The sequence below is a fragment of the Apodemus sylvaticus genome, chromosome 10 (genome assembly GCF_947179515.1).
Source record: "Apodemus sylvaticus chromosome 10, mApoSyl1.1, whole genome shotgun sequence".
Taxonomy (NCBI): Eukaryota; Metazoa; Chordata; class Mammalia; order Rodentia; family Muridae; genus Apodemus; species Apodemus sylvaticus.
In genome coordinates this window covers 47947700-47975400 of record NC_067481.1, presented here as the reverse complement: position 1 = coordinate 47975400, position 27701 = coordinate 47947700, and the positions used below count along the sequence as shown (strand labels likewise).

The 27701-nt window shown below is 53.8% G+C and overlaps 1 protein-coding gene across 1 annotated transcript; it reads right to left on the bottom strand.

The window, feature by feature from the left end:
- Window positions 1-27701, bottom strand: Doc2b (double C2 domain beta). Its single transcript, XM_052195377.1, has 9 exons — window positions 26632-27701; window positions 17981-18060; window positions 13415-13489; window positions 12514-12623; window positions 12298-12424; window positions 8338-8495; window positions 4420-4501; window positions 3417-3513; window positions 1-2955 (listed from the first exon to the last, which is right to left on the bottom strand). The coding sequence occupies exons 1-9, from the start codon at window positions 27002-27004 to the stop codon at window positions 2819-2821; spliced, it is 1239 nt and encodes a 412-aa protein (XP_052051337.1). The 5' UTR covers window positions 27005-27701; the 3' UTR covers window positions 1-2818.

Here is a 27701-nt window from a genome sequence, read left to right as displayed (position 1 = left end):
CTCAGTACGACTTTCTCATTTACTTTGAATTATATATCGTTATAAATATTAACAAGACTTAAAAAGGACACCTTCGGGAAGGTCAGACAAGATTACAAAAATTGTGTCGTGGCGCTGCAGTATGAGGATGTATTCTGCAGCCGTCACGTGGCAGCAAAACTGTAAGCAGTGCACGAGTCTGTGTCGACGACAGCCAGAGTCCATGCATCAGGAGGTTCATTTGGCTGGAGGACGAAGGGTAGGACATGCTTGGCCCGAGCTCGGCGGGCGGGTGGGCCAGAGGTGCAGCGCCTCGTTTTTGCCACTAGAGGTCAGGAGGTCACCGCCTCTGGGTTGGAAGACCGGCCCGTTCAGGGATTGGCTAACGGTGGCGGTGGGCGGTGCGGAGACAAGGACTCGAAGTGGATGATGGGCATCAAGAGATGCCCTGATTACTGACAGTACTTTGGAATGACCTTTGTTTTTGGTATCAAATTCCCTCTTTGCAACGCTGATGGGCCAGAAGGAAGATACTAGAGTGAAAGACTGAACTGATTCTGCAACTTCTCAAAGGGCTTTTCCCCTTTAGTAGAGATGTAATGTACTAGGGATTTAGAAACATTCCAGGATCCCGGGAAAGTTCCATCACTTTTTAGTGGGCTCATCTTACACGCGAGGTGGCTAGAAACCCTGCTTCCCACCCTGCCTGTCCTGGGATTGGCAAGGATCATCATTGAGGTCCAAGCCCACTTACTGCCTGGGCAACCGAGGGATCCGGGTTTCTTGTTCACCTGAGTCCTGTCTTTTGCTGATCCTCAGTCACCTCATGTCTAATAAATGTTTGTATCTTCAGGAGGTTTCCAGGCTCCTCTCTGAACAAAGCACCCCAAAAGGCAAAATCTAAGTTACTCAGAACTCAACCAGGTGCACTAAAATACCAGCTCCTGTTTCTAGCTGTATGGGAAAAACATTAGGCCTGTCCTCTAAGTCCCTTGACTCAGGCTGGGGGTGGGACAGCTGAGTTCCAGGGCTTGGCTGTGGCCTTTTGGCAAATCCTAAATGGCACAGATGATTTCAAAGCCAGCTAGAGAGTAAGGTGGCAGAAAATAACAAATCTTCTCTATGACAGACCTCACCAAGCTCCAATAACTCAGGAGGAAAGGACCTGGAGTCCTTGTCCTCAGACGGTCAAAGGGCTTGGAGTTTCTGCTTCAGCTCTTGGTGACCCTGCCACTTGGGTTACCAACCACTATGGGACCATTTCATTTATAAAATGGGTTGACATGCCTCCTACCACACAGGATGGCGAAGATTCAATAAGAAGGTGCCTGCCAATTCAGTAACATAGGTGATGCCTTTTCAAGAGGGAAACCCAGTCTCTACAAGCAACAGGTGGCTTGGTGCTGTGGAGAGCTAGAGGTCTATTTTCCCTGCCAACTAGGGAAGGCTGGTGAGCACTTGGATTGGAGTCCTGCCCTGAGGCCCTGAGTCCTCATTTCAGCTGTAGGGGGGTTCCTGGCTTAGGGCGGGGCCCCACTGTCTTATCACCTGGTGATGGGTTGAGGAAAATGGAGCTCTGAGATGATGGTGGAACTCTGTGGTTCCCTGTTCCCCCTGTTCCTGAATCCCAGTTGGCAGGAGGCAGTCAGGAGCTTCAAGACTGACTGGTGTCCTACCCTTTCCTAGAAAGTGAGGCCAGAGCTCTCAGCTCCTGAGGGCAGAACCCCTATCCCCCCAAACAAGACTATTTTCCACGGCTAGTCCTGAAGGGAACCAACAATCTTGATAGGGCCAGGATGCCACGGGTAGCTGTGAGGGGCTTAACACCAGCCTGGGCCAAGGGGTGAAGGGAGGGTCAGCTGGGTGGAGGGATGCTTGCCCCTTTCCGTCTTAGTAGGATCCCCTTCTCTTTCCCCTGAAGCTGGCTGGATATTTATGTTGAGAACAGGAGCAGAGTGCATTGAGGCCCCTTGGGAGCAAGATCAAACGGGAGAGCTTGGTTTGAACGTTCAGCTCCCCGAGTGCTTGTACACGTCTCCAAGCCAGCTCCTGCCTGACAACCCAGTGCTTCCCCAGTGCAGCCCTGCGCCCCCATGCTCCCTGCCCACTGGGAGGTACCCTCTTTCAGGCCTCCTCTTGTTTGCATTTGGTTTTCTCCTAGCTTTCAAGCCACAGCTGGTTTTTCAAGACTGTGCTGAGCCCTGACTCCTCCAGGATGCCTTCCCTGCCCTCCACCCTTCATCGGTTGGTCGGCAGTACCCACAGCCTCTGCAGACAACTGGCTGCTCCCGGTACACCTCACCCATTTGAAGCAATATGTGCAGCCAGATGCCCTGCTAACCTGGGAACCCCCACCCCAGAGGCTCACAGACTCTCTCTGTCCATCAATGCTAGGCATAAGCGAGCTGGAAGCTCTGGCTGGCTACGTTGTCCTGGAGTCCTGGGCTCCGCCGCCCGTGGTCCTCTCTGGTCTCCAGGCAGCCAGAGCTCCCCCACTTCTGTTCTTTCAGCAGGGCTCCACCCTCACCGCCAATAGGTCCCCGCTGTAGATAGCCCTTCCTCTGGACAGAGCTGAGGCTGAGGACTCCTCCCAGCTCTGGTCCTCTTGGGTGCCAGGGGAGCTGAAACAGGTTTTGTGTTGTGTTTTCCTGTCCCTCTGAGGGAGGCTGGGTGCTCTTGGCCTCCTAGCCTCCTAGCTGGGGCCGCAGTGGCTATGTCCGAGCAGACAACCTGGATCTTGCCCATTGTGAGGGCCACAGCCCTTGGTGGCAGCTGAGAAAGCCCAGGGTTGGACCTGTGTGGGCCGGGTGGCAAGGGTGGGTGGCAGCAGATGGGACAGTCAGTCGCTGAGTACAGCCCCTGGGAGCTCATTGGTGAGTGTGTGCCAACGCTCAATCCTCTTGTCCTTGTTCTTCAGGCAGTCAAACCAATGCTTCAGGCGCTCGCCCTTGGCATTGATGCCCAGAACCACTCCACCTGCAGAAGAGACCAGAGGGGCAGCTGGGGACTCAGTGACCCCAGTTTCCAGGCCTTCCCTCCTGCTCATTTGTGTGTGGGCAGCCCCTAGCTTTCAGCCACACCCTGCCCACTTGACCCGGGGTTTGACGTCAGGTTTTTCCTCTGCCAGAGACCGGAACCGTGTGGGGCCGAGTTCCATGGCACAGAGTAGGGAGTGAAAAGGGAGGAAGGCCACAGTGGCCCACTGTGTATCAGTGCCATGGCCAGCAGAGGCTATCAGTGCTGACCCACTCAGGAGCTGACCATCATCATTCTCTGTCACCACAGATGTGTGAGGCCTTCCCAGGCTTCCTCCCCTCCCTGGGCCTGTCTTCTGTCACGTGAGTATAGGTTGGAGCGTGTCTGAGATCCCATTCACTAGGGGTAAGTGGTTCTCGGACAGGCACACAGCTAAGTGGCCTTCCCCTCATATTCCTTACCGATGAAATCATTGGATTTTCCAATGTCATAATCCCAGACAGTGACCTCCAGGGTCTTTTTGGCCAGGTCTCCATGCTTGATCTCGTAACAGAACTCCTGCTGGCCAGAAGAGCGTGTTAGAGCCAAGGCCCCTTGGCTGAGATGTCTGTGTTGTGCTGAAGCATCGAGGTGGTCATGTGGGGGCCACTAGCTAAACTGCTCACTTCTTCCTGCAGGGAGGCTCAGCAGGCCCCTCCCTCTACCCACGTGCCTCCCTTCCCTCCAGCTGCGCCCTCCTGGATGCTGCTGAGACCCTGGCTGCAAAGAATCTTTGTCATCCTCTGGGGCCGGCCTTGCTTCCCGAGCACCTGCCGTTACCTCTGCCTGTAAATCTGTGCCTGCATCTTTCTGACTTACTCAGTGGAAGATGCCCAGGTCTGGGGTCCGGGTCCCACCCTCTGCTCTGAGGACCTGGGAACCTACTGTCCTGTTCTACCAGTGGCCCTAGAAGGTGTGTCTTCACTTTAGGTGTTGTGCGGTGGCCTTCTCATCTACATAAAGTTCATGCTTGAAATCTGTGCAATTGAGTTACAAACAGAAATTGCAAAAACATCCTGCAGTAAGCTTATGGTATTGGGCTCATTGCGTTCAGAGCCATCTTGACACACCTGCTGGGCTGTCTAGAGTCCTCACAGAGTGTCTCCTCATTCTCTTCACATCTTCCTTCCTCTGTCATTTGAAGGTCACTCAGGACCTGCTTAACATTCTCTCTTTTCACCCCTACCTCCATCAACATCGACCTTCTAGAAGGTTCCCTAGTCCCATGAGCTTCCCCACTGCAGAGCCCTCGGTATGGTAGAGCCTTACCCACCATGGCTGAGGGCTCTTCTGGCAGCTGCTGCCACCTTCTCCTACCGCTTCTCAGTTCCCACAGCACCCCTTTGAAGACCAGGCTCCTCCAGACCCCCACGCAGCCCAGGCTAGCCCCCAGCTCTCATGAAGCCCAGCGGCCCCTGGCCATACCTCATTGAATTCTGGGTTTAATGTTTTCTTCTTCACTGCGGTCTTATGCTTGGATTTCTTGTCTACATCTGGCTTCAGGTATCTGGAATGATAATTGGGGACAATCAGAGGCTGGGCTGGTGAGCTGTGAGCTGCAGATGGTGCTTGCAGAATGCTATGGGCCCAGCTCAACCCTGCAGATGCATCCCTGGTGACCTTTGTCCTAACCTGGAGACCCTGGCCTGTCCACCTGTGGGGGACACTGAGGCACCTGCAGGGTTACTCAGGCACATCTGTGTCCCCAGAAGAGGATGTTTCTATTCTCTGGAAATGTGATCTTTACAAAGCTGGAGCCCCCCCCCCCCATAGGAAAGCCAATTTTATAAACCAGAGTTTGTCCCTTGCTCAGGAATTGTCGGGTTTTTCTGGGTGGGAGGAGGCCCTGGGATTATTGTAGTGCTAGACACTGAATGCAAGATCTCACACATGCAAGGCAAATGCTCTATAAACTGATTTTTAGCCCCAGTCCCAAGAGCTAAGAGCTTACACACACACACACACACACACACACACGCACGCACGCACGCACGCACGCACCATAAAATCCGTTTTTCTCAAGTGTAAAATTCAGCTTTTCAGTGTATCCCTCGAGCTGGGCTAGCTTCACTCGATTGTTAGAGCCTTGAGGAAGGGTCTTTTGGCAGTTATCAGGGCTGATTCCTCTAGAGACAAAGCCCCTGCCTTTCCCTCCCTGAATTTTAATCTCCTGGACCCAGAGAAGTGGAGTGAGCAGGTGTTATGGCTGGCAAGAGTAGTGCTTGGGCGGTGGTGGCACAGCCTTTAATCCTAGCACTCAGGAGGCAGAGGCAGGCAGATCTCTGAGTTCGAGGCCAGCCTGGTCTACCAAGTGAGATTCAGGACAGCCAGGGCTACTCAGAGAAGCCCTGTCTCAACAAACAAACAAAAGAGGTGGTGCTTGGAAGCCAGGCTCAATCTCCTTTCTCCACGACAGGAAGTAAGTCATTCACAGGCTGAATTTTCTTTTGCAGAACCTCCCACCCTGTCCCTGCCCAGACAACTGTGCGACAAGTGCCTTGTTTCTGTTTAGTGGGTGGCACTGGGAACCTCAACACAGTCTATATAGAGGGTTAACATGCCCAATGGCATACTGCCCAGAGCCAAGCTTCTTGTCTGGTTTTTGCCAAATGCTGCCCTTGGAAAAGCGGAGTGCTATTGTTCTAAAGTCCTTTCTGCAGGCCCAGCAGGTTGCTGTGGGCTTCACACTCGCTGCCCAGGCCTGCCCATGTGAGTTCATGAGTTTGATGCCCTTGGAGCTCACATGGTGGAGGGAGAGAAAGGACCTCTGACCTCCACAAGCACACACCCTTTTCAGTCTCCTAGGATGGTTAGGAGGACCCTGACTCCTGATCCTCCTGCCTCTTCTTTCTAAGTGCTAGGATTACAGACATGACCATCATACCCAGCTTCAAGTTGATGGTCTGTTATATGAGTGATACTGGTTTGTTAGAGCAAACATTACGAAGTATGTGTTAACAAATGGTAATGACAAAGGGAGCGGAGTGAAGATGTATGTGACACTGTGGGTTGTTTTGTATTTGTGACACAGTTAGTCTTGCTATAAGTCTTGGCTTCCATGGTTCTCAGTGTATGGTCCAGACTGGCCTTGAACCGTCCATCCTTCTACCTCCACTTCCCAAGTGCTAAGATGTCATGTGCGCACTGCTGGGCCTGGCTTACACGATACCAGTTAATGGCCAGTTCACACAGTCATCCAAAATTGAAACAGCCTGTGTGCTCTTCAACTGGTAAACTGATCAACAATTAATTCATGTCTTCTGTATATACCAAAAGCTATGTAGCCATATCAGAGATGGCATCCCCAGTGTATATACTGTGTGGGTGAACCTTAGTCAAATCATTCACTGCAGGAGAGAAGCACAACCAAGCAGTATCCGTATGATGCTTGATGTGAAATCTGGAAAAGGTGATGCTGCTGGGATAGACAACAGGTCAGAGGATGCCTGGAGCTAAGGGGGTTCTGGGTAAGAGCAAAACAGCTGGCTTTTTGTATGCAGTGGTCCTTTGGATTCAACCAGGTGAGGGCTGGATTTGGTGGTGCATGCCTGCAATTCCAGTTCTTGGAATGCTGAGGCAGGAGGATCACAAGTTTCTGGCTTGCCTGGGGTACACAGTGAGATCCTGTCTCAGCCCCTGCTCCTGCAAAGAGGGAGGAAACTTCACTTGTACTGAACCTCCGCAGTCTTTCTCCATCTTGACTCAGAGGACAGATGGCATGCTGAGAAAGTTCTAGTGGCAGGGAGGAGCCCCAAGCCTCAAAAACATCCTTCCAGGGCTCCATCTACTTTGCTTGTGCAAGTCAGTACCAAGGGAGGAGACCCTGGGTTCTGGGTCACCTCCCACATGGCCTGGGGTTGGAGTTCACGACCCAGCAGACTGTCACTGAATCCCATCTGATTTCAGATGTTAATGCTATGCTTACTCCACACCTCATTTCTGTCTGAAGAGAAATGCAGTGTGACAGGTTGAGGTGACACACCTGGTGACCCTCCAATGTCACTGCTCTGTCCCTCCCTGTCTCTACTCGGGAGTGGTTTTCATGACCCTTGGCACTTGTGGATGTTGGCACATCTATAGATGCTATAGATGCCCAAATCCCTACATAAAATGAGCTGGCATCTGCACAGACCCCCCACGACCTGCTATAGACTTCTAAGTCGCCCCTAGATTCTGTACGATACCCCAGCCACTGCAAATGCTGCACACATGACCGTCTCTCTGTAACTTAGAAAAGTCTGCACATGCTCAGAAGAAAGCTTGTTTTCTTTTAGAATCTTAATTTTTTTTTTTTTTTTGGATTTGTTTTTTTTGGAGACAGGGTTTCTCTGTATAGCCCTGGCTGTCCTGGAACTTACTCTGTAGACCAGGCTGGCCTTGAACTCAGAAATCTGCCTGCCTCTGCCTCCCAGAGTGCTGGGATTACAGGCGTGCACCACCACCGCCCAGCTGATTTTTAATTTTTTATTTCATGTGCATGTGTGAGCACCTGCACGTGTCTATGTGCACTCTGTGTACACTTGGTCCCCTCTGGGACCAGGAGGTGGCACCAGAGCCCCTGGAACGTGAAGTTACAGGTAGTTGTGAGTGTCCCTGCAGATGAGGTTTACGCTGTTGTGAAGAGTGCCGAGCACTAAGGGTGGGCTCCGTGGCACTTGCCCCTTTTCTCCAGAAGCCCCCCGCGCCCCCCCCCAGGATCTCTAAGAGCAGCCTAACCCCCTCCAGTTCTACTCTTGCGGAGTCCAGGCCACTGGCACAACCGCTAGTGGTGTCTATTATAGCTTTACTATCAGTGTAGGGAGGCGGGCACACAGGAAGACTTGGCGAAGGTCTCCTGCCAGCTCTCCAAGCCTCCTGGCTCCAGGCACTGGGTCTGCCTCCTGCTAGAACTTGCTTGTGAGCTGCTAGTGACCTTGTCTCGCTGGACCCAGGTTTGATCTCCAGTAGCAGATGCGCATGTGTGGCAGTTCACACCACCAGTTGCCGCGGTCGTATTTGAGGTAGAGGATATAGAATCTGAAGATCATGTAACCTGAATTTGGCTACACAGAAAATTCAAGGGCAGTCTGGATTACATGCGACCATGTTCCCTAAGTCCAAAGGGAGATAACTATTCTCTCTCCCAGTGGGTGACCCTTCTGCAGGCCTTAGTTTCCCCATCTATGAAATGATGGCTGTGTTTATAATCCAGAATCACAAAAAGAACCCAGAAGAAAACGCCCTGGTGGACAATGCTGGATACTCCTTAGCGCCTGCCATGCTGGGCGCTGGCTCCAGCCATACAGGACCCTGGCTCTCCCAGGCGAGCAGGGAAGCCAATCACAGGCCTGGCCGCACACTCACGTTTTCACATAGGGGTCCGAGTAGCCGTTAGCATCCATGGCAGCCAGGTGTGCGCAACGCACGATGCCCACCAGCAGGCCCTGCTTCTGGGAGCTGTACTTGAGGGAGATGAGGATGCGGCCTCGCTCCTCCAGGGACTTGTCCTCCGCCTTGTCCACCTGTAGGAGAGGGCGGTCACTCTGCTGTGCTTGTCTGTCTCCACCTTCTTGGCTAAGCAGAAAGTGAGGCCTTCCCTAATCTCCTCCCCTCGTGTCCACCTGTTGATATAAGTAGCTAGGCTTGGATATAAAAGATCCATGAATCCTGGAGGGCTGGGGGTGCTGCTCAGTGGTTAGCGCTTGCCAGGTGAGGTCCTTGGGTCCATCTCTAGCTTGGAAAGGAAGGAAGGAAGGAAGGAAGGAAGGAAGGAAGGAAGGAAGGAGGAAGGGAAAAAGGAAGGCAGGCAGGTGGGGAAGGAGTAAGGGAAGGTAGACAGGTAACTTCTGTGTCCTTGAGTATAATTTTTCTGGAACACAGCCTCCTCCCTGCCCCCATTTCCCTTTCTCCTGCAGCTGCTATAGTCTATGGCCTGGTCTGTAGAGCAGACATTTGTCACCCGGGTGGGAAGTCACCCAGCCTGCTGTGCCCCTCTTCACACTCAAATCTGCCTTCTCTGTGGACTTTAGCTCCAAGCCTGCGCCTCGTCCATGCCTTTGCTTAGCTCCATCCACTCCCAGCAAGTCTGTGGGGGCGGAGGGTCCTCCCCACAAGAGCCTAAAAGACAGAGCTTTGCTACCTTTCAAGCCTCAAGGCAGCTGGAGCCTGGTGGGAAGATGCCCAGCCCCCTCCGTGGGCCTCCACATTCCATCCCTCCATGTCCTGACAGCTAAAATCTCCTCCATTTCCCATACTCCAGTAAAGCCGCCCAGACATGCCCAGGTGGAAGCTCACGTCCCCTGAGGGTCCCTCCTCAAGGCCCTGCTAGCCCCTCTTTGACAGCCTCAGCCTTTGCTCGCAGCTGTGCTCTGTGTGGGACTGACCTGAGTCCCCATGTGGCCATGTCCAAACCTTCTTGGAGGTGACAGTCCTGTGAGGTGAGGAAGGGAGGCCTGTGACCCACAGGGCTTTCTCCAAATTGCATGCCCAGAGCAGACAATGGGTAATCGATCCCAGCATTCACCCTGAGTTCAAACACAACCTCGGCACCCTTCTAAACCTGATACTCAAGCAGTCATGACCATGGTGCAGGTGTGGCAGTCTAGGCTCTGCAAGTAGAGAGTTTTCAAAGGCAGATGACACTACCATCTTTGGGCTGTTTTACATGACAGCCATTGAACCAGCTATTTACTTAGAACAACTAACTATTGAGTATAAAATTTAAAACACAAAAATATGTCCTTACAAACAGAGTTGCAATCCAAAATGCCACGTCTATGGTCCCCGTGTATCCACAAACTGGCCGATGAGCAAGTAGCAAATTCCAGGGAGGCTCAGCAATGGCCAAAGATGTCTCTGGAATACTCAACACATACGCATGCGTGTTCATTCACATACATATACACACACATATACACATTGCACATACACTCCACAAACATTCATGCACCCATATGCACAGACTTTTGTTTCATCTGAGGTCAGAACTTGGGTATGGGAGCTGGTAGTGCCCTCCTGTGAGGTATAGGCCATTTGGGAAATCTGGGTCAGCTATGTCAGGTGACTAATACCACAACATTGAAGGTTCTACCCACCATGCATGCACCTGAATGGAGAGAATATGACATGAGAATGCAACCTGACAAAGCCACACACAAAGGTACGTCTCAGCTGCTGGGTGGATTCTAAGTGCTGGACTTGGCTCCACCTTTTGCAGTAGCCATTTTCCCTGGGTCTTTCTCTGTTTGGCTTAGGCTTTGGGGAAACAGCCCTATCCTGAACATTAGGAAATAAAGGGCTTAACCCATCTTTAGCCTTGAGTATCGGGGCTCCCTAGACCCTGCGCCCTATAAACCAGAGGACAGAGACGAGGCGAGAAGGCAGGCAGGAGAGTGACTGGAAGGGAACAGGTTCTGGGAGGGCTCAGCTGCTGAAGACAACTGGGAGCCAAATTTGTCCTGACATCATGCCGAACAATACAGTGTCTCGGAGAGAATTATGTGCTGTCTCCTCTGGGCATCTCACGACTCCCCTGGCCTAACACGCTCCAATTGAGCTGTCCTTAGTGACGGCTCCCCAGACCAGGAACTGCCCCGGCGGCGGCAGGCCTTTGTCACCATCCAGCCCGTTCTATCTGGTTCGTGCCTCCAACCCTCGCCTCCTCTGCTTCTGGCCATTCTGAGCCCAGCAGGCAGGGAGCCTGTTAAAATAATACCATGCCCTGCCTTGTGTCCCAGGGCTGTACTCATAGTCACTGAGGAAGCTGAGACAGGAGGACCAAGAATTCACTGCCAGCCAGGTGGTGGTGGAAGCCATCCTCTTTATCCCAGAAGCAGACAGATCTCTGAGTTCAAGGCCAGCCTGGTGTACAGAGGGAGTTCCACGACAGCCAGGGCTACACAGTAAAACCATGACTTCACACACACACATACACACACACACACACACACACACACACACACACACACACACACACAACCAAACAACCAGCAGAACAAAAAAGAATTTACTGCCAATCTGAGCTATAGAGGAAGTTCAAGCCAGTCTGGGGAATTTAGCAAGATTCTGTTTGGGGTGGGTAGGTGGGATGGCTCAGTCGGCCAAGTGCCTGCTGTGTAAGGCTGGATCCCTCCCCAGCGCCGTTGGCTTGGAAATCTGGGCTTGGTGGCTCAAGTCTGTAATTCTACCACTGGGGGAGGCGGACAAAGGAGAGTCCCAGATCAGCCAGTGAGAGTAGCTAGTGAGTGCTGGGTTCAGTGGGAAACTGTGTCTCAAAAGCTGAGGAGAAGAGAAATTAAAGAAGACATTCTATGTTGACGACAAGCCTACACATTCACACATCTGTCTGCTGCTTGTAAACTCACATAGACTACACACACATGTGCACACATATATGCATGCTCATACACATTAAGTTACATACAAGCCTAAACATTCACACATCTACCCACTGCACACACACTTGCATAGATTATATACACACATGTGCACACACATGTACACACTCATACACACTAAGTTACATACAAGTCTACACATTCACACACCTACCTACTGCACACACACTCACAGACTACACACTATACATATACACATGTACACACACATAAGCACACACATGAACACACACACTATGTTACATACAGGCACACACTCAGATACATTACACACACATACATGGTCACATACTTATACACACTAAGTTACATACAAGTCTATACATTCACACATTTACCCACTGCACACACACTTACAGACTGCATATACATACACATGTACACACTCATACACACTACATTATATACAGGCACACACTCATAGACACTACATACATACACATGCACACACTCATACACATTATGTTATATACAAGTCTACATATTCGTACATCTGCCCACTGTACACACACTCATAGACTACACACATGCACACATGTATACACATGTACACACTCATACACACTACATTACATACACATGAACATTTAAAAATTTTGTAAAATTTTAAAAGGGCAGGGATGTAGCTCAGTGGAAGAGTGCTTCTTTTTCACTCAGGTCTTAGATTTAGTGCTCAGCTCCGTGAGAACTGTTACCTTGCCACTTGTGAAGGGTGCCATGAGCCCCTGCCACTCCTGTGATGTCCCCTCCTAAACTTTCCCCCTCCACTATGCTCTCTGCTCCATGAATTAGCCCCACCCCTGTGCCAGCAACAGGAAGCAAGTTCCTTCCATCTCCCCACAACTGTGCCTGGAACATAGCATTGGCATGTAGTAGCTGCTCAGTAAACTCCCGCACGGCTGGGGCACCGGAGCCTTCCTTCACTCACCGGCAGCTGCTTCTCCAGGCAGATGCTGAACGTCTTGGTGTGGTTGGGTTTCAGCTTCTTCAGGGGCACTCGAGTCTCTCCGATGAACTCATTGTGGCGGAATTTGTCCTCATCACACACGGAGATCCTGGGGGCGATTGGCTTCCACAGTCAGTGGGAATTCACAAGTGGTAGGGTGTCCCCGGGTGGGGTGTAGGCGCAGGGGCCCTCACCCACCTCAGGGTCTTTCGGATCATGTCCTCATCCGTGATCCCGTAATAAGTGAGGGTCTCGTTCCATGAGGGGTTCAGAGTGTTCCGTAGAGTTTTTGTTCTGAGCTTATTTGCCTGGAAAAAGACAGAGCGATCATATTTTGGTCCTGAATGAGTGTGGCCTCAAGGCTGGCAGGCCTGGTCCTTCCGTTCACAGAGGCGCTCTCTGACACAGCGGAGTGGACCTGAGGTGGGAGGTGAAACTGGCACTGTTTTTGGATTTGTTTTTTTCAAGACAGGGTTTCTCTGTATAGCCCTGGCTGTCCTGGAACTCACTCTGTAGACCAGGCTGGCCTCGAACTCAGAAATGCACCTGCCTCTGCCTCCCAGAGTACTGGGATTACAGGTGTGCGCCACCACCGCCCGGATCGAAACTGGCACTGTTAATTAGCTGACTTAAGAACAGCACGCTTATCAGAGGCATTCGAAGAGCTCTGTGGTCACAGAGGTCAGAAGAGAAGCCAGGAGAGACAGCATGGCTCTGCGGGAGCGCAGCTAGGGAGTGTGCAGCCCCTACTTGGAAAGGAGAGGGAATGACTGTCCCCAGAATGGACACAGCCCTGCTGGCATCTTGACTTCTGGGTCCAGTCAGTGCAGCCTGCCTGGCTGGCGACCAGCAGACCAGGCAGGCGATGGGCCAAGTGGTGGGAATCACAGAAAACTAATGTGAGAAGCACCCTGTCCCCAGACTCTGGCAACAGCAGCAGGACAGAGGTGGTGGCTATGGGGCGGTCCTGTAGGGAATGGCTCAGTATGTAATGTAACCTGGACATTCTCTGGGGCCCACTTAGCAGACAGGTAATGGACTTGGGAGGTTCTAGAGAGGCCACGAGCGAGCACCGAGCAGGCCAGGAACCCTCCCTCACCTTGCTGGCTCCGGGCAGCAGGTGCAGTTTGACGTAGGGGTCAGCCAGTCCATTGTGGTCCATTGGCTTCAGGCCCTGAGCAGAGACCAGAGACGGTGTGAGTTGAGAGGGAGGAAACACGAGGCCTGCTGAGTGGGGACCTCCTCTCTGACCTTTCCAAGCTCCCTGGATAGAACCTAACAGTGCTGGGGTAGGTTTCCCTCCCCCACACTCCACCCCGGGGCCTTTCGCTTCCTACTTTCCTGACAAACCCAACCCAGAAGACACACCTCGCTCTAAACTTGGGGAGACCTGTCTCTCTCCCCACTTTCCACATTCCACTCCTTTTGGACCCCGAGTCTCCATGAGGGGATGTGTACTCATCCCTAGATGCCTGTGGATGCTGGGAAAGCACTTTGTTCCAAGTCCTGGAGGTCAGCTGCCACTACCATTTCCTTCTGCTTTGCTGTGCTGGTTTGTGTCTCTAGACGGTGCAGGCTGCCTGCCATGGCGTGTCCTTCCTCAAGATGGCGCCCCTTGCTAACTCTGACCTTGGTTTCTTTTGCCAGCTCCGGAACATACAGCTCAGGGCCAGGACTCACAAGGGCTCAGCTAACCTGGGAATTATGTTTACTCCTTTCTGGTGCTGAAGGCCTACGGGAGTGGGGGCTAGGGAGGCGGCAGAGGTACTCATGGCCTACATTCCAGATGCACACATCTGGAATGGCTCCTCCATTCCTGGCCAGGTGCCTGTGGTAGTTTGAATAAGCTTGGTCCAGTGAGTGGCACTATATGGAGATGTGGCCTTGTTAGAGTGGGTGTGGCCTTGTTGGAGAAAGTGTGTCACTGCGGGTGTGGGCTTTAAGATCAGTCTTCCCCTAGCTGCCTTCAGAACAAGAGGTGGAACTCTCAGCTCCTCCAGCCCCACATCTGCCTGGGCGCTGCCACGCTCCCACCTTGATGATAATGGACTGAACCTCAGAACCTGTAAGCCAGCTCCAATGAAATGTTACCCTTATAAGAGTTGCCTTGGTCATGGTACCTGTCTGCAACAGTAAAGCCCTCAGACTGTGCCTGGATCTTTCTTCCAGGTCCAGCTCTGTGGCTTGGAAGAGGTTTTAGGTGGGGCACCCACCCACCCACCCACCCGCACACCCATCATTTCTCTTCTGTGTGGCCCCAGGCCTGTGAACTCCCTAGTGAGTGGGGCAGACACTTAGCAGTCTCAGCTTTTTCACAGGTAAAGAGTTAATCATTCCCAAGGTCCACATGGGACAAAGCAAGGAGGAATGCAGGCGCAGGCGAATGGGTGGGGCTCCCCGCCCCCCTCCCCTCAGAGGAGATCAGAGAAGTAGCTGGGGTAAGGGTGGGGATTGAAGCTAGACTCAGAGCTACTGGGGCTTGACCTGGGGGCAATGTGTGTGCCTTGGTAATGGCCCCCTGCCAGCTCCTCACCCCTAGGGAGTAAGGGCCGCTGCCCTGGGGCATCCGGGGATATAGGGGCCCAGCCTGAGTAGGGGACAACTGAGGGTTCCTGTTTTACTTCTACTTCCTGCACCTTTGCTCATCATGTTTACAATCTCTTCACTGCTTTCTTTTTGCCTTTGTAAATCTTTGAGGCAGGAGATTGACCACAGTCAGTGCAAGTCCATAGAAGTCCAACTTCTGAGGCCCAGCGTATCCATAGGGCTGGCTGGGACAGGTAGCTGTCATGCTAAGATGGCGGTGAGGCATGTCCTGCCTGTTGCCTCCCTCGTCTGTGATGGAGTCCCTGATGTTACCTGTCTATCTAGCAGGTCCCTGGGCACCCCAGAGCACCACACATGGGGCAGAAGCAAGGGATGATGGGCTCATCCGGAGGTGAGTTCATACGGCGGCGACTCTAGCTCAGGCAGCCTCCCTGTCCCTGAGTCTGTGGTCTGTTCTGCAGGAGCCTATGTAGCTGCCCCCCACCCCACCCCAGGAGCTGACTGAATCCAGGAGCGGGCCAGGAGGCCATCTTCAGCCACAGGTAGGATTGTCTTAGGCAGATCCCTTCAGCTTACAGTGTCTCCAGGGATAAAAGCAGGTGCCACTATCTTAGAGATGGACAAGGAGGTGCTATATGGGGCCATACTACTAGCATTGAGGGGACAGGAAGGACCTGGCCTATACAGGATGGACTGTCCCCAAGTCAAGCTCTCGTTGTCCCTGCTCTGCCCTGAGGCTACTGTTTGCTAGGTATTAGGGACTGGAACCTTTTGGATAGTCAAAGCTGGGCCTCTTAGTGCTCAGCCTAGAGAGACACCATGTGGTGAGATGGCCTGGTGCCCAGGGACAGAAACTGTATGACTTTGTTCCTACAAAGTCCCTGGAGACAATGGGGAGGGGCAGCTTGGGCCAGTGAGGAGAGTCAAGGGGAATTAGGCAGCTGTTCTGAGGACAAGATGCTTCCGTTTGACAGGCTCAAAGGCTCTGGGATGGACAGTGGTGATGTAACACAGTCACTGGGCCCAGCACTCCGCTGCTAAGCTTCATGTGTGTGATATTTTATTACAGTTCAGAAGTAACACTGGTCTCACAGTGCTGTGGCTCTGTTTGGGGTTTTCTGTGCACTGTTTGGAAAGGCGGGCCCTAAGTTTACCTGTGGGTAGACGTGTCCCCTGGCAGTACCCTGTTAAGACAAAGTGCTGGGTACCAGGTATTTTATTCCTGCCTGGTTCATCAGCCACACGGGATGTGAGGTGAGCCCTATTCCAGATAACAAATTTAGATGCATCCTCTCCTGGGAGATAAGGGAGACCATGTGACTTGGTTAGTTTTATGTCAACCTGATACAAGGTGGGGTCATCTGAGAAGGGAAAATGTCCCCCTAGATTGGTCTATGGACAAGACCATGATGCATTTTCTTGATGTTTGCTGTGGGAAGACCGGGTCACTATGGCCCATGCTACTGCCGGGTGGATGGTCCTGGGCGTGTATGAGAAGAAAGTGGGCCAGGAGGGACAAGGCAGTGAGCAGCACTCCTCACAGGCCTCTACCTCAGCTCCTCTCTCCAGGTACCGGCCCCGACTTCCCTGGAGGATGAACTACGCGCTGGGAGATAAAAACAAGCCCTTTCCTTCCCAAGTTGCTTTTGGTCAGTGCTCTATCATAGCAACAGAAAATTAACTGAGACACCAAATCAGAGTGCATCCTGGGAAATCCATATACCATGGATTCCCATGAGGCTCTGCGCGTGAACCCTGCCCTGCTTCAGCTTACACTCTGAGGCTCCCCTCTGGGGCCTCAGTATTTCCCAGGCTTTGTCCTCCTTTTTGTAGACACTTACAGAGAAGAACAGGGTCACTGAGGTTCACAGGCCTCTGGTGCTCACCTCTGTGTATACCGGCATCCATGAAAATGTGTGCACATAGGCATGGATGCACCACACACACACACACACACACACACACACACACACACACCTGGAGCAGGGGGAAGACGGCAGGAACTCTAGGCTCTGAGGTGGGGCAGGGGAAGCTGGGCTCTACCAGAGTGACCTGACAGCTGGTCCCCAAGCACGGACAAGCTCTGCTAAGGCAGGAGGAAGGGTGGGATGGGCTTTGCCTGGCCCTGCGGCCCGCCTCTCCCTTGCCAGACTGGGGTCACCAGGTGCTCATCTCTGTTCCCTGGGCTATCACAGCCTAAAAAGGTATCAGAGGAGTGAGCAGGGATGCAGGATGGAGTGGCTGGGCCTTCAAGTACCCAACCTGGGCCCAGAGCCCAAAGTTGATGGTCCCCATAAGTGCCCCTGGCAGTTCACACGAGTGACCCAGGCTGGATAGAGATACGGCATGGGGTGTCCCTCTAGGCACAGAGCCAAGGGCAGCCCCTCAGTGGCAAGGCAGGTCAGAGAGAAGGGCAGAAAGATACTACAGGTTGGGGTGCTAAGTGAGGTCTAGGCCAGGCAGTGCTCAGAAGCTATTTCAGGTGTGCCGGGCTGGCCTGGGCCCTGCTGCAGTCCTACAAGGCTCTCTGATGGCCACACGGGCCCTTACCTTTCTGGAAAATATCAGCTTTGGCACCTTTCTCCCAGAGGGAGCAGTATGAAGGGAACAGTATGGTTGAGACCACGGAACAGACACAGGTTCAATGCAGAGCCACAGAGGAACACAGGGAATAGGGTCTGACCAGCCTCTCTGGGTCTACAGATGTCCATGACTCTCCACGGAAAGGCTCACGGGGCTCTGGGGCTCAGACCCAATGGCTACCACCCTGCCTAGAGAACTAGCTCCTTCAGCGGTACCTGTGACTTCCAGCATAGGAACTTCTTAGGGACTCTAGGGAGCCTAGGGCCTGGAACTCTGGAGTGGGGAGACCCAGGGACAGTGGAATCCAACCTCCTTCGCTCCCCCCACTGCAAGACATCCCCCCTCTCTCCCCCCTTCCTCTGTGACCCCTCCCAGGCTCTAAAAGCCGCCTGGCTTTCTGTGATCCCAACCTATGCCATCCTGGCCGATTTGGGAGGTGGGCAACTGCACTCCAAACACCAGGGAAGCCTGCTCAGAGAGGATGGGCAGGACCCTGCCTGCTTCCTGCCCGAGCTGCGGCTGGCACAGGGCCTACCTTGGCCTTGCTGATGGTGCAGTGCAGTGCGTTGTTCTCCTGGTCGTAGAGCAGACTGAAGTCCAGCGTACCCAGGGCGGCTGCGGGAGAAGGGGGGGAGGGTCACACTCACTTGTGAGAGAAGCGAAGCACTCCCCTGTGAGGCTTCAGGGGCCACGTTATTATTACTTCACATGTGTTTGTGCAGACGTATGCACAGACACGTGCCAGGGTGTGTGTTTGGAGGCCAGAGGACAATTTGCAGGAGTCAGCCTGTCCACCGTGTGGGTCAGGGAGCTTTGACTTGGGTCTTCAGGCTCGGCTGCTGGGCCCCCCCACTGGCTCAACAGTCGCACTGTTTTCTCCCTCCCCCCCCCAACCCCCACAGCTTTCCTGGAACTTGCTCTGTAGACCAGGCTGGCCTCAAACTCATAGAGATCAGCTTCCTGAGTACTGGCGTTAAAGGCATGTGCCACCACTGCCTCCCGGTGCATCACATTGTTTTCAAGATTTATTTGGTGGTGCCTGCCTTTAATTCCAGCACAGGAGAGGCAGAGTCAGGGGGAGCCTTGTGAGTCTGAAGCCAGCTTGGTCTACAAACTGAGCTCCAGGTTAGCCAGAGCTACAAAGTGAGATCCTGTCTCAAGAATAAATACACCACAAATAGATGAATAAATAAGATTTTTTTGGAAGACCCATGGAGCAAATATGTCCATCATAGTCTTCAGAATATGTGAACATGGGGGCTGGAGAGATGGCTCAGTGGTTACGAGCACTGGCTGCTCTTCCAGAGGTTCCAGATTCTATTCTGAGCAGCCACATGGTGGCTCACAATTATCCGTAACTCCAATTCTGGGGAATCTGACGGTCTCTTTGGTCTTCTATGGGTACCTGCACCACATGCAGACAAAGCACCCATACACACGAAATAAATAAGTAAATGAATAATTTAAAAGGAGAGTATGTGAGCACACATCTGCAGATGAGCTGGCTTCCTGGCACGTCACCATGGGGCACAGTGACAGTCTCTGCCTCCATGGACACTAGCTGTCCCCAGCTTCTGTCTTCAGGCTGCTGCACAAACTGAAATGTAAAATCACTTTTGCTTCTAAATGGCTGGAATCAGCTAGAGCAACCAAAATACAGTCACAACGAGGCCACATGGGGATGGTCCTAAAGCCATTTTAAATTACACAGATGACTTTCATATGGAGACTAAGGAAGCAGATAGTGCCACGGGGCTGAGGCCCGATGGCGGTTGACTTAGGGTCGAGGCACAAGTTCGAGGTCACCATCATCAGGCCAATCTACAGAGCTCGAAAATAAAGCAAAGAAGTTGACAGGCATGTGGTTCAGGAGCAGATCAATGGCCTAGCCTGTGCTGGGCCTTTGGTTACACCCACAGCATTGTGAAATAAAACAAACACCTCTAGTTCTACTAAAGACACAGTAAAAGTCTATGTGTGTAAACAGCGTAACCCATCTTCCCAGGTAACAGGTGAAGGTTTAAGGTGTAAGAAGAACCAGAGGGCAAACCACGCCATCACAGGCCTTGGGTGTGCCACTCATTCATTCACTGATTTTTGGACTAGGGATCTAGCTTAGTAGTAGAGGCCCCGGGTTTAATTCCCAGAAAGAGGTTACCAATAAAGAATGTTACTGTCTCCAGCTCAGTGCCTGGTACTGTGACAGTTGAACAGCTACAATGTGGCAGCCTCTTTATCTATCTCTCCCACTGAAACACTCAACCCTGGGAGGAACAGTACTGTCACGACCAGATGAGGAGGCTCACAGGTTCTGGGTGGATTACTTAAGTCCCATATGTGGTAACCTGATCATAACCAGGTAGGTAGCCCAGAAAGGGGCTTTCAAACCTTCTCACTGTCTGTCCTGTCCCATGGTGGTGCTATTGTGTACCAGACAGTTTGGGTACCCTTGCCTCAGTGCCCCTGCCACCCCCCCCCACCCCCCCACCCCCACCCCCGGCAATGGTATGAGAAAGCAGAGGCCAGGCTCTGAGAGGCTGCAGGACCTGACCAGCCTGAGTGGCTGACTGTTGCTTGAGCCCCAGGTGACAAGTGACACCATAGCTCCCTAGTTTCCAGGGCCCTTGGAGATCATAAGTGGGCAGTGACATGCCAGCTGGGTCCTCATGCTGCTGCTAAGTCTTCAAAGGCATCAATAAGTCCCAAGGGCCAGGCAGAGGACGCAGCAATAATTGGGTTCAGCTGCCACCTTAGGAACAGTCCCTTGCTACAGCTGTGGCCTGCCATGTCCCTAGGAAGAGAGCCAGGGTGTGAGCCAGGGAAACCTCTGAAGTCCCCAGACAGCAAGGAACACATTCTTTAATATCTTAAAATCCCTGATCTGCTCCCAACTGCTGGTCAGGTCCCACATTGTCTGGGAAGCCAAGAGCTTCAAGAGGTCTCTGGGCTATCAGGGGAGGCATCTTGGAGGAAGCGACACCTCACTCGAGACAGGAGGAATCAACAGATAGTAGTTGGCCAATGGTATGAGGGACTCAGAGGGGACATCATAACCACAGGCGTCTGGTGGGGGATGGATGGTGGCTGGGGGTCCTGGGATGAGTGCCGGGCTGGGCTGGGCCTCTGTCCTCCTCAGGGCTCTGCGCTGGACTCCAAGCCGTGTCTGCCTTTATTAACAAAGGCAGGGCCGCATCATAACAGCCTTCTGTGTCTGCAGGGAGTGGGCACACCAAGGACTGTGCTCTCGGTTCTGAGAGACGTGTGGAAATGTGTTGGGTTTCCCCATCCCAACGGGGGTGTTTTTGTCACTTTCTGTAGGGCAGTTGTGAGTGTGGAGAATGACATCTGCTGTTGCACGCCACAGGTTCAAATCCCAGCTCAGCACGTTCTTGTTGCACGACTTCACCTCAGTTTCCCCATCTGCAGCCTGGAGATAACTATACCTCCCAGCACACGGGGCTCCTCAGGGAACTGTAGGAACCGCAGACACACTTTGATGATGGTTCTAGAGCACTGAGTTTGCCCTTCTAAGGACTTCCTGGAAGGAACTCCCTTAAGCTCACCCTCTCCCTGCCTTGGTAAACTTGATATTTAAGCAGAGTCATAGCTGTGACTATAACGATTCTACTGTGGGTCACAGTCCCATTCAGACAGAAGAGGTGTGAGGTGATTGCTCCACTGGGGCTTCCTCTGGAAGCACAAGCAGCTATTTCTCGCATAAACCAGGTAATACTTGTTAGATCTGTGTTCAGACTAAGTTGATAGTGTTAATCAACTTAGTGAGTTGATAGTCTCACTCAGACTGTAGTGAGCTGCAAGGATCTTCCCCTAGTGAAAAATGCTTGCATTGGGGATGACCACACTGGGTTCTTTACTGCAGCATCCTTTCCCCCTCCAACAGGTGTGCAGGCGAGGATACTGTGGGTGAGAGGGCTACAGACAAGGATGCTCTGCGAGAGGATGCTGAGAGCGAGGCTGCTGCGGGTATGGATAGAGTGAAGTTGCTATAGGAGAAGATGCTGTGGGAGAAGATACTGAGGGCACTGCAGGTGAGGCTGCTGTGAGTGAGAATGCTACAGATGAGGATGCTGTGGGGGAGGGTGCTGAGGATGAAGATGCTGAGGGGGCTGCAGGCGAGGATGCTGAGGGTGAGGATGCTGTAGGAGAGGATACTGAACATGAGGATACTGCAAAGCACTATCACCTTAATATCAGCCACCCAGCTGGGCTTCTGCAACATCATTCTGCAGAGGTGATGGCTTTGCATTATAATCAGTTTGCATGATGTCCAGACCTGGCTACCAGCTCCCTGAAGACCTCGTCCTGTGAGGGCAGGATGCTGCCTCGCGTACCAGGGGACCAGCAAGCAGCAGATGGTCAGTGTTCATGGTGGAGCCATTCGGATGGCTTTGCAGTCCAGTCACTTCCCAGGAGGAGGGATTTGGTGTGATTCTACATGGAACAGCACACAGTCCATGATGTCTGCTTGTGCCCCAGCCCCAGAGGATGAGACAGGAAACACGAGGGCTGCCCTCTTGAAACACTAACATCTGTTATCACCACCTGGGAAGGAAGAGTGTTCCCAGCGTGTGGCCAGAAAGGACTGACGAATGTCTAGTACCACCCAAGTTCTACAAGAAATTCCATCTTGTCACTAAAAGCTTGGTTACCCTCTAGAGAGACTGCGTGTATAGAGGGGCTGTCTTAAGGAACACATGACCCAAAGCCTGCCCTTTCCATTTGTAAAGGTGAGGCTCAGAGAGGGGAGGTAGGCAGTGAGGGTGACCTCACAGAGCTGGAGTTTCTGTCTTAAAGCCTAGTGGCTCCCTGAAAGTTTTTCTTCCCCATTTGGTATAAATCAAGTCCTGAAGATGGAGAGAGAGAGAGAGAGAGAGAGAGAGAGAGAGAGAGAGAGAGAGAGAGGAGGAAGAAGAGGAGAAGGGCTGGGGGCGTTGCTCGACAGTAGAGTCCTTACCTCATCTGACCAGGCCTCTGGGTTTGAGCCTCAGTACTGGGGCGGGGCAGGGATGGGGACTCACCACTAATCTGAGGGCCCGAGTAGAGTGGCGGTGGCAGTGGTGGTAGCAACGGCAGGGCTCAAAGGACAAGAGAGCATGCCTTTCTGCAAGCCCCAGGATCTCGAGGGCCCTGCCCTTAGAGCCACTCAGATCTCGGGCCCTGATGAAAGTTTACATCTTTGGAAAAATAATGAAGGTTGGTCACTAATGGGCCTCTGAGAGTTGTCACCGACTTGCTGATAATTATAGCACTTTAATGGGGCTAATTCAGAGAGAATCAAGCACAAGCCCCTGTTGCTTCCTCCAAGGCTGAGCATTCCCCAACAGGGTCAGTGCAGACAGGCAGCTGGCGGTGACCTTGGTCTGTACTTGAACTCGCCTGACCTGTCCGCCCTGGGAATCAGAAATCCGCCCCCTTTGTTTTGTATTTGGAAGAAAAGTGTCAGCCTCTAAAATAGTTTCACTGGGGCTGAGGAGATGGATTGGTAGGTAAAGGTCCTTGCTTTGCCAGCCTGGCGACCTGAGCTCCATCCCTGGGATCCAGGTCAATGTGGCTGGAGAGAACCGACTCCTTCCACAGAGTTGTCTCCTGACCTCCATGTGTGCGCTGTGGCACACATGTGCCCCTTCACACATACACAATAAAAATTAGAATAATTTTTTAATTGGCAAGAATGTATAGAAAATGATCGTGCCTGACTTGAGAGCACTTCATAAGTGGGGAGACTGAGACCCTGAACTAGGTAGGCACTGTGGGGGAGGATGCAAAGGAATGAATGATGATTCCAAAGTCCATCGCATTGAGACATCCTTGGTTTGGCATTCACACCTTTCCATGTGATCACGTTGACCTCATCAGCCACCCCCCTGCCTCAGACACTTGCTTCTCTGGTGCTCCCACTGGTCTGTGCTTCTGACATTTCCATCCCATTGCTGCCCCCCCTTCCCCCTACCCCCATCCCAGCTTCCCCCCATCCCAGCTCCCCTCCACTCTGCTAGCCTTCTTTCGCTCCCCCCCCCCCCCATCTCAGAGCTGAGGCCTCTGTGCATGTCTGCCGCCCCATCCCTGATGCTGGTCCTCTAGCTGAGTTTCTGTGAGGGTCCTAAGACCGGAGACTGTGGTCCTGCCCATGCTTGACCTCTGTGACCCCGTACGGTGTCCTGACACACAGTTGGCATTATACTGTTGAATGTGATAGGATATGATGGAGGCCCAAAGGCATTCTGGGTGAAGGAAGAGGCACGTGCATCAGTAACTAGGATCTGCCGTGCCTGGGAGAACCTTCTAGGAAGACCCGACAACAGTTCCCCACTTCACCCTTGCTCCAGACCTCCGTGGGCTCCCATCCTGACCTAGCTGAGTGAGTCATTTGGGAACAGGGACACGTGATGCACGTCTAGCCAATGAGACAAAAGGACAAGCCTCCTGGGAACTTCTAAGAGAGATTTTCTGGATTCTAGACATGAGAATAGAATTTTTTTTTTTTTTTAACTCAAATCTAAGACCTTATGTATGTGTGATGCCCGGACCCACAGCAGCCACCTTGGATCATGAGGGTCCTGCTTGGCTGATGGAGTCTGGGCCATCGCTGTGACTATGTTTTGCATCTGAGGGTCCTCATCCATATGCCCTTGGGAACAGAGAACCTGCCCTGGTTTCCGGCCCAAGAGGGAAGGAGCTGGCTGAGAGGAAGGACTGACAGAAGCTTCATCACCAGGGATGCTGGAGGGCTGCTCCAGTTTACCAAGGTGTCTGCAGCAGGGCCTTTGCTGCTCTGCTGGTGTGAGCTACTTTGAATTGATTTCATGGTATTTGCAGTCCAAAGCCTCTTAGTCATTGCAGTGTTGGGGTCTGCGTTTTCTCTGCACACGGGGAGCAGGTAGCTTGGGATCCCTGGGAGCCTGGGCCTAGAGTGATGCTGGGTGTTCTTCTCTGGCCTCCTAAGCTCAGGAGGGATGAGGTGTGTGTGTGTGTGTGTGTGTGTGTATGTGTGTGTGTGTTCATGTGCTCACACTTGCATACTTTGAGTTGACAGGTAAGGGTGGGGCTTTACAGAGGAGAACATGGCTAAGCAAACAGGCTGTTTTTGCGCCTCTGCTTTGACAACAGAGCAACCGCCCTCATTTCTTTTTGTCCGAACAGATAATCCAATAATTAGAGCAGCAAATAGCATAACCCTGGCTAAAGCCATAATGAACCATCTGGCTTGAATCACTTAAGCTTATTCTAAGAGATCTGGTTGTCAGATCCCAGAGGGTGCCCAGCCTTGCCTGTCAGGTACAGGGAGGTCCTGCTCAGGGTCCCCTCACCTGTGGGAGCCACAGTCCTTGTGCTCTTAGCCCCAGTGAGATGGTCAACTTCACCCCACTTCCTCCGCTCTGCAAGCTCCAGACCTCTGCTCCTCACTTGTTAGTGCATCACAGCCATCTGGGTGTGGCCAGCCCCCAGTTTTAGTTGAGAGAGCTGTATCTAGGACCCAACTCATGTGAGCCTGTCTCCAGCGAGGACACCTGTGGCCAGAGCCCAGGGACTCAGCATGGTTCCATTTGCCCCACTCTCAGGTGTTTTCAGAAAGAGTATTCTGAAAACACCACAGTTGACAGACAGGAGGTGGGGCTTCCAGCCTGCCCCGTTCTTTCTGGTGGGTTTAGGATAGCCAAAATGACCAGGTTCCTTCCCTCTTGGCCTTATGTCATCCCTTGAGCTGTTATGGCACCTGGAGGGTGGCCTGTGGCTCAGGCACAATCTTTGTCTGCCTGCTCACTCCCTCAGCTGCAGACAGAATGCTGGAAATGGGAGCCACTTCCTATCCTTTCTTCCCAGGATGGCTCTGGATCTCCCAAAGGGGCAAACTGTGGTCCAGGATCCTTGCACAGAGTGCCAGGAATGGGACAGAAAGTAAATCCAGGGCCCAGCTCTGCAGACTTTAATAATAAATTCAGCCCACCTAGTTTCCCTCAGCCTGCAGGACAGCAGGGAGCAAGGCTTGCTTCCCAGCCTTTATGCTTGGGGGTAGGGCCTCAATATGACCTGAGTTAGAGGGTCCGGGCCTAGAACTCACACAAAAGGCAGTGTTCCTGGTTCAGGCTTGATCCACCTCTGTTGATGGGCTCCCTAAGTGAAATAAGGAGTCTGTTCCCAGGGTGATACTGTGAACTCCCATCCTCAGCGTTCAGAGGCACATGTTATGCTGGGGAACAGCCAGCCCCTAGCCCAGAGGCCCTGGGGAACACCCGAAGAAGGCATAACTACCAATGCTGCACTAAGAAGAAGCTGCTTGTGCCTTGGGGAAGCTCGAATGGGTTCCCCCAACCCCAGGGTCCCGTGGCACCCATGACTAGGTTCTAAAGGCTGGCTCTGTCTTTTTCTAAGTGAACCAGGGTGACGACAGCTGGGCTGGGGTGCTTCGATGTAGTCACCCCAGCAGAAGCCCCAGCCCCAGCAAATTCATGGGACAGGCCTCCGATGTGACTTCTTCCCTCCTTGACTTCCTAGATGGTCCCTGGTAGGCCGGGTCAGCAACCCTCAGGGACTGTACAAGACACCAGGAGAGGTTCTGGCCTGACTTGTGAGACCCTGGTGTCTGTTGTCTCCCTGGGGCTGAGTACAAGAGGAGGGGGCGCGGCTGGGGACCCTCCTGACCAGGGGAAGCCGGCGTAACAGGTGGGCGAAGGTCCGTGGCCAGAGCCAGCGGGGTCCGCGGATGCGGGAGGAGGAACCGCCAAGGTTTTTCCAAAGGACAAGCGGCCCCGCGGTCTTGGTCCTTGGCCCGCGCACTAGCAGAGCCGCGGCGCGTTGCGGGCCGCCGAGCCCGCCCCAGCTATCGCAGGGTCCCCAGCTCACCGGGTGGCCACCCCGGGACCGCCCGCACAGGGCTCTGGGGCCTGGCGCAACCGCGCGGCCCGCAGCAACTGGTGTCTCTCCGGGGCGCAGCTCCGCCCTTCCCGGGAACAAAAGCCACCGCCCGCGCTAGAGCTCCCGGCGCGCGGGCCGAGGAGGGGTGCGGGGCGCGCCCCGGGGAGCGGAGGCCTGGAAACGGGGCGCCCCCAGAGGACACCCCCAAACTTCCCAGCTCTCGCGTGCCGGTGTTCCGGGCGGCGGCGGCGTTTGCCCTGCGGGGACCCGGGTGCGGGGAGGGGGCGCGCGGCCGGCGACTGGGAAACTTACTGCAGTCGTCTGACTCGTAGCCGTCGGCGTCCGGCTCGTCCTCGGGGGGCTTGGCGGGCGGCCTCGCGGGGCTGGGACTCGGGCTGGGGCCTGGGCTGGCACCGTAGGCTCCGAAGAGCTGGTCCACATCTTCGTCGTCGTCGCGGGCGCCGTCGGAGGGGCTGCGGGGGCCGGCGCTGGCTGCGGGCGAGCGCGCGGGGGCGTCCGGGGGCGCGGGGCCGCGGGGCGCGGCGGTGGGGGGGAGGCCCCGCGGGAAGCGGGGGAAGTAATCGGAGATCTGCTTGATAGGCCGGATGGGCCCGGGACACACGTCGATGGCCATATGCTCCTGGATGCTGATGGTCGCCTTCTCCCCGCGCCGCCGGAGGGTCATGCAGGCAGCGCCGCGGCGCGCGGCCCGGCCCGGCCCGGTGTGACCCCGGCCCGGGGGCAAGTCAGCGGGTCCCGCGGGGCGCTGCGGGGGCTGCGGGCATCGTCGGCGTGGCCCCCGGACGGCCCTGACGCGGCTGCTGCCTGCTCGGCGGCGGCCGGTGCAAGTGAGTGCGGGGCCGGCAGCAGGGGGCGGGCCCAGCCCGCGTCACCCGGCAGCAACCAAGCGGTGAGTGTGCGGGCTGCGCGCGCGGGCGGGCGGGCTGGCGGGCACGGAGAGAGCGAGGGAGCGAGCGAGCCAGGAGAGCAACCACTTCCTCGCGCTCACACGGCGCGCTCACACACGCGGGAGACGCGCAGGGCCACTCGGAGCCTTCCTTTACTTAGGCTCCCAGACTGGGCCCCGCGTGCCTACTCATTCCGTCGCGTGCCAGCCCATGAGGGGCTGCATCCACTCTCGCGGGACAGGCACAGGTGTGTGGGGCATTGCGAACACACACACACACACACACACACACACACACACACACAAATGTGTGCAGAGACACTCAGTGGAAAAGATCACCCATTCCGGGCTGCAGGCTCCAGACACATGCAGTGGTGGATGCTGTGGCACGGTGCGTCTCCCCAGCATGCACATACACACAAGAAACACATGTTCTCAAGGATGCCCAGGGCACAGTCTTCCATTCTGGGCTCAA